The 9,465-nt window shown below is 39.8% G+C and overlaps 1 protein-coding gene across 4 annotated transcripts in view; it reads left to right on the forward strand.

Moving 5' to 3' along the window:
* The window catches only part of EGF (epidermal growth factor), a 92,142-nt gene that overhangs the window by 17,298 nt on the left and 65,379 nt on the right, over positions 1 to 9,465 (forward strand). For all 4 annotated transcript variants that reach the window (XM_024741944.1, XM_024741945.1, XM_024741949.1 and 1 more), the window contains exons 2-4: positions 5,403 to 5,602; positions 7,649 to 7,830; positions 8,240 to 8,467. In XM_024741944.1, the coding sequence (XP_024597712.1) occupies positions 5,403 to 5,602; positions 7,649 to 7,830; positions 8,240 to 8,467 (610 nt within the window). The remainder of the gene's footprint in view (positions 1 to 5,402; positions 5,603 to 7,648; positions 7,831 to 8,239; positions 8,468 to 9,465) is intronic.

Consider the following 9,465-nt stretch of genomic DNA (forward strand, 5'->3'; position numbering starts at 1 on the left):
TGCTTTATAACAAAGTGAATCAGCTATACATATACATATATCCCCATATCTCATCCCTCTTGCGTCTCCCTCCCATGCTCCCTATCCCACCCTCCCTATCCCACCCCTCTAGGTGGTCACAAAGCACCGAGCTGATCTCCCTGTGCTATGCGGCTGCTTCCCACTAGCTATTTTACATTTGGTAGTGTATATAAGTCCATGCCTCTATCTCTCTTTGTCCCAGCTTCCCCTTCCCCTCAAATCCATTCTCTACATCTGTGTCTTTATTCCTGTCCTGCCCCTAGGTTCTTCAGAACCTTTTTTGGGTTTTTTTTTAGATTCCATATATATGTGTTAGCATAAGGTATTTGTTTTTCTCTTTCTGACTTACTTCACTCTGTATGACAGACTCTGGGTCCACCCACCTCACTACAAATAAATAAAGTTCATTTCTTTTTTTATGACTGAGTAATATTCCATTGTATATATGTGCCACATCTTCTTTATCCATTCATCCGATGATGGACACTTAAGTTGCTTCCATGTCCTGGCTATTGTAAGTAGAGCTGCAATGAACATTTTGGTACATGACTCTTTTTGAATTATGGTTTTCTCAGGGTATATGCCCAGTAGTGGGATGGCTGGGTCATATGGTAGTTCTGTTTTTAGTTTTTTAAGGACCCTCCATACTGTTCTGCATAGTGGCTATATCAATTTACATTCCCACCAACAGTGCAGGAGGGTTCCCTTTTCTCTACACCCTCTCCAGCATTTATTGTTTGTAGATTTTTTGATGATGGCCATTCTGACCGGTGTGAGGTGACACCTCATTGTAGTTTTGATTTGCAGTTCTCTAATAATCAATGATGTTGAGCATTTTTCATGTGCTTTTTGGCCATCTATATGTCTTTTTTGGAGAAATGTCTATTTAGATCTTCTGCCCATTTTTTGATTGGGTTGTTTTTTTGTTATTGAGTTGTATAAGCTGTTTGTATTCAGTGTATTATTTCTGAGTCACCTGGCTTCTATCTCACCTGTCCTGAATTTTGACCCTAATGAGTAAGCTGAGAAGAAAGCCGTGGTTGCTCAAAAAGTAAATGTGTGCCCTTTTAGGAAAAGGAAAAGGAATTGAAAAAAAGAAGATGAGGATAGCCTTTTAGAGTGAAATAAAACTTTCTGCACTTCACAAAACCCAGATATTATTCAAGTCAGCCCCTTGGGAGGTAGGAATAAATGACTCCTATCAGGGGCTTAAGTAGGAGCAGGTGAGGAGGTGTCAGGCTTTCTTACATCAGGCCCGTCAGTTTAAATCTACATTCTTTTCTCATAGTGTCATTGAATCTTGAAAGTCCAGAGTTCCACCTTCTCTTCTGTCCTGTGAGCCTTCTTCAGTCTGCCTCCAGATTTAGAGCAGGAAACTTGTGGCAGTGAGGGCAGGTGGCAGTGTTGGCCTGAGAAGACTAAGTGTAGGTGTGTCCTGCTAACATGCTTGCCAGTATCCTTGATGTGTAAACCAGGTCCCATGAGCTTTTGCCCCCAAGGCCCAAAGATGACAGTCAATTTCTCTTCTCATTTACCTGGGTGGGGCTGCTTCTCCAGACCCAGAGCAGATGAAGGGGTGATGGTTGTGAAATATTCTGTTTCTGCCACCCATATCCCCACCCCTTTCAATCAAAAATTGCTTTTTATAATTGATCTCTGTGCTATGGAGGCCCCAGATCTTCAGTGTGCTCCAACCATTCTGGACTCCTTTGTAATTGCTGAAGATCCCCTACTAATCCCCAGGTTGAGAAGTCAGAGGTTCCAATTGATTTGCTGTGACCTGTTTGCTGTCTTTGGGTTTGTATTCCTTAGACATGATGTTTGATTTTCTATGCACTTCCTTCTCACTGAACTGCACCCAAAATAAATGCTGCGGGTTTTGACATGGGAAAGTTTAGCTGTTCAAACATGCACACCCTGCTGACAAATCCACAGATTGTACCACACACCAGTGTTTATAGAATCTTTGACAGGTTTGAAAAAACACTAACTTATTTATCATTTCCAGTGTCCTACAGTCTAATGACTATTTCACCAGGCCTAATTCTCAAAGTCTTTAACTTTCTTTTAAATCATATTACAATTCATTTTCACAAATATTCATCCCAGGCCCTGGTTTACACAAAATGATGCTGACAATGTAGGAATGGTGTTTTGAGGGAGGTGGAATAAAAATCTGTTACAGAAGTAAAATGAAGATCGTAATGTCTTGACACATAACCCAGAGCAATGCAGGAAAGAGTACTGCATTGGGAGGATAGTACATGGGTTCTAATTCCAGCTCTACCATCAACTGTAGGTGGGACTCTGGGAAGCGTCGCTGAATTTCCTCATCTGAACTAGATCTACAATTTCCAAATTCACCAAGATATAAGAATCACCTGGATTGTCTGTTCAGAAAACAGATTTGTAGTCCTCAACTCGGCCTTACTGAAATGGAATTTCCAGGGAAGGGATTTGCAAACGATACACACACACACACACACACACACACACACACACGCACACACACGCGTGCGCGTGCACAGAGCACCCTGTGTGATTTTTTTTTTTTTTTTTTTGCGGTACGCGGGCCTCTCAGTGTGGTGGCCTATTCCGTTGCGGAGCACAGGCTCCGGACGCGCAAGCTCAGCGGCCATGGCTCACGGGCCCAGCCGCTCCGCGGCATGTGGGATCTTCCCGCACAGGGGCACGAACCCGTGTCCCCTGCATCGGCAGGCAGACTCTCAATCACTGTGCCACCAGGGAAGCCCTGTGTGATTGTTTTGAACAAACAGTTTTGGGAAGCACTGAACTAGGTAGCGTCTAGGGTCTTCTAGTTCTGAGAGCTATGATAAAACATGGGATGCTAGGATTCACCCGTGAATGAGAAAAATCTGAAGATAAAATGTATTCATTATTCATACTTAGTATTTTCATAAATATTTGTTTTTTGAAAAGCTATTGAAGTTAATGCTATGGTCTGTGTTTTATGGATCTAAGTGTTTTTCAGGTTTATTTTTTCTCTTTGATTCATTGACTGTAATATCCGGACTGTCTAGCCCGTGGTGGCGTAGTAAGGATAAATGAGACCAGGATGTGAAAGTTTGTTATTATTACTATTGTTAGTAAAATCACTACCATAGGATAGATTCTGCTTTTATTTCTTCATTAATTGATTGATTTAGGAAAAAATTTAGAGTACTTACTATGTGCAAAGCATTATGCTGTGTTCTGTCTAAAATGTTTAGAGTGCTTTCCATTTCTCCTTTTTTTACCCGAAATCCTATTTAGTAGTACTTTGGAATGAATCAGATGTTTTATTGATCTCATCAATGCATTAGAAAATTAATAGCATGTATTGACACATCTATTCAGTTTACACAGGATGCATGATACACATTTCAAAGAGAGGACTCCTGGCAACAAATCCACAGGCCCGCAGCAATCTGTGGCCCACAGATTAGTAGCTGTCTATTTAGGGTGTCTTTTCCTATGCCTTCCTTTTCTCCGTGATACATTGCTATAAGAGAAATGAGTTATAGCGACATTCCAGTCCACGGGTTCAAACCTGAACCATGGTACAACCCTACGTAGTGAGACCTCGGTTGTGGGAATAAGTAATGGCAAATCATATTTGTGTAGTGCTTCACAAATAATGAAATAGTTTCATATCTATAATTTCATTTTCTTTCCGCAATAGTCCTCTGATATGGGCTGGGGAGGTCTTGTGAGATGTCCAGAGAAACTAGTGAGCCAGGGCTGGAAACCAGGCCTCCTGGCTCTCAGTTTAATGCCCTTTCCATTTCTCCTGTGATACCTCTGATTCTACAGCTAGAATGGCAATGGAGAACGGGCTGTCCTACACATCTCTGCCAGGGGTCTTGTGCTGTGGAAAAGTTATGGGAAGAGTGATTTGAGGCAATTCTTTTAGACATTTATGAAGGCATCTGTTTCAAAACTCTCACGATCTTACACTTCTCCCTTCTCTTGTATCTCTATTCCAATATATTCTCTAAAGTGGAGCTAATGTTTCTGACTCTAGAACATAATCCCCAAGTAAGAGGATGTTAATTCATCATCATTTGAAATCCTTAGAACAGTAAACACATTTATTATGTCACATTAAGTTATTAAGGTTTAATATTAAAACAGAACGGAGTCAGCCCAGCAGGGCAGTGAGAATGTGTTAGAATTCTTCTGCAATTCCCCACTCATCCCAGTGGTTAACTGGGATAGTTATCTAAAGGCAGAATGGCAGAAGCCTCTTCATCCTCAGTCTGGAAAGACCAAGGAAACTAACCCTTGCTAACCGTGGCTGCAGAGTATGACACGGTGCCCTGACATCGTCTTGGAGCATTGGAGGCAAGCTCCATGTGGACGGCCAATAATTTCTGCTGAGATTTCCAAAGAGAGGTATAAGGTTCCCAAGCAGGTGTTGAGTACTTGGGAGTCTGAGTGGGTAGATGGTCATCACCTGGAACAGGACGGGACCCCAGGCATAGGGTTAGGATACAGGGCAAGGCCTTGTAGGAATCAAGAGATCCACTACTCAGATTTGGCAAATAAAAGTTTAGGGCACTCAGTTACTTGAATTTTGAATTTCAGGTAAACTGAATAATTTTTTAGGGTAAAAGATGTCCCATGCAATATACATGCAATTCAAATTTAACTGGGAGCTGTAAATTTTATGTGGCAATGTTAACAGGGACAAAATATTTCAGAGCTTTTGTGGACAGCATTTCAATTTTTCCTGATTCCGCTCAAGACCTCTAGGTTTCACCATGTTCTTCTTTGTCAGTAACCTGGATGCTCTGTTCATAAGGTAAGACTAGAGGAGGGAGATCCATTTCCAAAACAGTAATATCTGAAATTTTATTTCCAATTTACGTAATGAAATTTGACATTCATACAGACCATCTTTACAATAGAATACAGTAGGTAGTTTCTTTTTGAACATAAAAATAACATTATTAAGCTAGAAAGTGTCTTTCTCTTCAAATATTTCTTTTTTCATAATTTGTCAATGTTCATTTCTTACAATCAATTTGTGGAGAAAATGATTTACAAAATTAATTGTGAACATCTACAGGAAGTCTTTATTATCTAAACAATGGTATTTATTTAAAGTATAAAAGCCGGACTTAAAAAATTAACTGTGGGGACTTCTCTGGCAGTCCAGTGGTTAAGATTCCAAACTTCCAAAGCAGGGGGCACGGGTTCGATACCTGGTTGGGGAAATAAGGTCCTACATGCCGTGCCATGCAGCGCAACCAAAAAAATTTAAAAACAAAACAAAACGAAAAACTAATTCTGCTTGTGCTGTTTGTCATGGGGAAGTATTTTGTCTTAATCAGATAAAATATCATTGAAAATATACTGTTTGGTTTCTTCCCATGCAGGTCCTGCACCCTTCTTAATTTTCTCGCATGGAAACAGGATTTTTAGGATTGACTTGGAAGGAACTAATCATGAGCAGTTGGTAGCAGATGCTGGCATGTCCATGATCATGGATTTTCATTACAATGAACAAAGAATCTATTGGGTCGATCTAGAAAGACAACTTTTGCAAAGAGTTTTTCTGAATGGGACAAGCCAAGAGGTAAAGTACCATTTCCCATGGCATTTGAGGGATTTTTGAACAGGCTGTCAAATATGATATAGCAAATTCATAACATATAGATAAATGAAAATTACATTACATTGCAAACACACATCTGGCATATGTAGGTCTTTATTTAATCTGCATCTGTGGTACCATGTTACTGAACAAGCCCATACATGTGGCATTGATATTCGGAAGTCCCCAACAGGAGAAAGTGAGGATGTCAATGTAATTTTCAAAAGATGTAAGTTTATTAAGCCAGATTGCCATTTTATGGTTAAAACAGATTATTTACATGATTATTTTCTACTCCAGTGGTTCTCAGCTGGTGGCAATTTTGCCCCTCAGGGGACATTTGGCAATGTCAAGAAATATTTTTGATTGTCACAACTGGACTGGAGAGAAGAGAAGATGTGCTAGAAGCCAGGAATGCTGCTAATCTTCCTACAATATGTAGGACAGTCCCTCACAACAAAGAATTACCAGGCCTCCAATGTCAGTCGTGCTGAGGTTGAGAAACCCTGTCTCATCTGTTTAAAATCTCTGTCATGGGTTTTTGCACCTAATATTTAGGAAGAAAATCTTCTTTTTATCCTCAAGGTGTTCGCAGTCTGGAAAAAAATAATAAAGCAGGTGATAGATATAAAATATTTTGCTTCAATCACATACAAAAGATCTTTTATCTTTCTTCTTAATTAGTAGAACCCTTAAATGAGTCCCAGCAGGAATGGTCTCTCCTGGGAGATGGATTACAGAGAGCGGGTGGCCAGAGAAACCTTAAGCATTTATTCCCAACACAAAGTGCCCGCTGTTTGTTTTTTGGGTTTGTTTGTTTTTTTTAAACACAACTTTCTCCCTCCAATTATTCTTAAAGCCTTCAATTAGGCACTAATCTGTTTTATCACATCTCTAATACTTACTAATCTCACTTTTAACAAAGATGGCTACTCATTACTCTCCAGCCATCTGTAGACTAGTTTCAAAATCTTGAGTTTAAGAATTTGGAGGGTTTCCTGTCAGAGAACAGGAAAAAAACATTAAATAGTTGTGGAATTTGTGGCAAGTCATTAGGAAAGGATTGGCCTGAAGCCTAAAATCCACTAGTATTAGTCCCTGCTTTGGGTTAAAACATTGTTTAAAAAGGACAACCATTAAAAGGCAAACCACTTACTGGGGTGAACTAATATATTAGCAGTTAGTTAAATGGATTGGCTAGATTACTTTGTATGGGATGTGGGAATAGCACAGACTCCTGAGACTGATTTCTGTCCAACTCTGTGTTTGCTGATTTCACATCGGCAGCTGAAAATCAGTGATTGTGGGAATATTTCCACCACGGAAGTCTGCCATGGTACAAATCAGGGCTTCCTCCAATCTCTCACCCTCCACGTACCTAGAGGACTGGTTTACTTGCACATGCTGGAACTAGGAGATAACTGAGGTTTGGTTAAGTTGTTTTTATCACAAGAGAGCATAAAGAAAAGGCCTGCTATTCAGATCCTGGGGACAGAGCCTGAAGGCACTGAGGACTTTTAGAAAGGGAGGGACCTGGAAGGTCCCTTTATAAAGGGAGGAAGAGGAACCAGAAGAAATTAATCTACTTCATGCCCCTATGCACAAACTCCAAGGGAATCTTGCCAGAATTTAGCAAAGCTTAGAATTGGGTTCAGGTGAGAACCTGGAAAATTCCGTTAGCAAATGGAATTGAATAAACTAACCTTAAGGTAGCATGGAAATTCCACTGTTACTATAGTTGAAATAATTAATACTTTATGGCTGATTGCCTAATTTCAATAAATATAGAATAAATTTTCATCTCAAAGCTGTGATATAGATGCTATGCCCAGAAATATTCACATGGGAGGATGAATATTGCTGCATCTGAATGATGGCATGGTATCCATGACTAGTTTATCATTTAAATTTTGGGAATGCACAAAAATGACAAGAACTTAAAAGAATAACCTTTGATACATAACAATGAAAACAATTTTGTTGTGAATGGGGAAATATTAATAACAATTTTAAAATTTGATTTTACAGAAAATATGCGAGGTAGAGAAAAATGTTTCGGGAATGGCAATAAATTGGATCAATGAAGAACTTATTTGGTCAAATCAACAGGAAGGAACCATTACAGTAACAGATATGAAAGGAAACAATTCCCGTGTTCTCTTAAGTGCCTTAAAATATCCTGCAAATATAGCAGTTGATCCAGTAGAAAGGTAAATGCTGCTGGTTTTGGACATTGAAATATATTTCAAAATCTGAAATTCATGGAATCATGACATTTTGACTTAAAGAGACCTCCTGATTGAGACCAAGACTCTCTTTTACAATGCACAAACACCATTTTCAATAGGGCGTTTGCCTGGGTTTGAGGCAGGCTTGCTCTACCAGTAGCACTCTTGACTACCATGGTTTCCTGCTAGAGAAGCGTAATTCTCCTTCTAACTTGAAATCACACAGAATTGCCATAACAGGGCAATAAGTATTTGTTGAATTGAATTTTCATTCAAAATAGTCAAACTCGTCCTGTGCAGACATCCGGGGATTACTGAAAAACTGAGAGAAGTCAGCCATTTCAGTGACCTTACGTTCAATTATGTGTCTACGTGATGTGTTTGCCCTCAGGTTTATGTTTTGGTCTTCAGAGGTGGCGGGCAGCCTTCACAGAGCAGATCTTGGTGGTGTGGAAGTGAAGCTTCTGTTAGAGACATCAGAGAAAATAACAGCTGTGTCACTGGATGTGCTTGAGAAACGGCTCTTTTGGATTCAGTACCATAGAGAAAGAAGCAATTCTCGTATTTGTTCCTGTGATTATGATGGAGGTTCCGTCCATTTTAGCCAACATCACACACAGTAAGTTTTGCTTTTGGTATAAAATAACACAATTGCCATTCGAAGTTTGTGTGATAAATGAATGTTACTTTTGTCAGCTAAACTGGTGTAGTGGTTTAGTACAGATTTTGGAGTCCAAAACCTTGAGCTCAAGTCCCAGATTTACTATTTATTAGGTGAGTGACTTGGGCAGGTTACACAACTTCTCTCATCCTGTTTCCTTTAATGTGGGTGTCGGAGTAGGGAGGGAACAAAAAGTGCCCGCTGAACTGAAATGGTATTTTGAGACTGAACAACAAGGCAGGCGGCTCCATATAAGCAATGGATCAGTATATTATAGGGTAACTTTCTCAGAGGGTGGGATTGGGTGGGCAGCGATCCAGAGCATTTGTAGCTGCACTGCACACTCCCAAGGGGCCACTGAGACAATTTTACAGTTAACTTAGGGTATGGGGATATGTGCTTGGAAACAAGTGCATTCCTCAGTCAAGATTTATTCCTAGGTCTTGTGGGTGCTGGAAATATGGCAGTGAAGGTCTTCATCATTTTATGGGGACTAAGAGAGCGTAGAGGCCACCCAATCCTAATGATTATTAATCAATATCTATTATTTACAAAGCTCTTGACAACAGAGAAGTTATCTACTGCACAGTGCGGTCCTGGGTAGGGTCAGCGGAAGGATAGGAGGAATTGTACAGGCCCAAGATGGCATCAGTTATGCTGAGAGCCATACAGTGGGGATAGTAATAGGACGTATTTCTTGGGATTGTTGTGAAGATTAAGTAAAGAAACACAAATAAAAATAATTAACAGAGTATTTGGCATATAATAAATTTTCACATGCTGGTTATAGGTATTCATTTTGGAATTACTATGTCATATGTTTTGTGAAGCATCTGTCTTTCGTTTGACTTGCTATCTTGCCAGCAACTGACTCTAGCTTGTGGCAAGAGGAAGCAATTAGTTGTGCAAAATTGACACAACCTGAAGTCCACTCTTTTTTTTTTTTTTTTTTTTTT

The sequence above is a fragment of the Neophocaena asiaeorientalis genome, unplaced genomic scaffold (genome assembly GCF_003031525.2).
Source record: "Neophocaena asiaeorientalis asiaeorientalis breed wild unplaced genomic scaffold, Neophocaena_asiaeorientalis_V1.1 scaffold534, whole genome shotgun sequence".
NCBI classification, from domain to species: domain Eukaryota; kingdom Metazoa; phylum Chordata; class Mammalia; order Artiodactyla; family Phocoenidae; genus Neophocaena; species Neophocaena asiaeorientalis.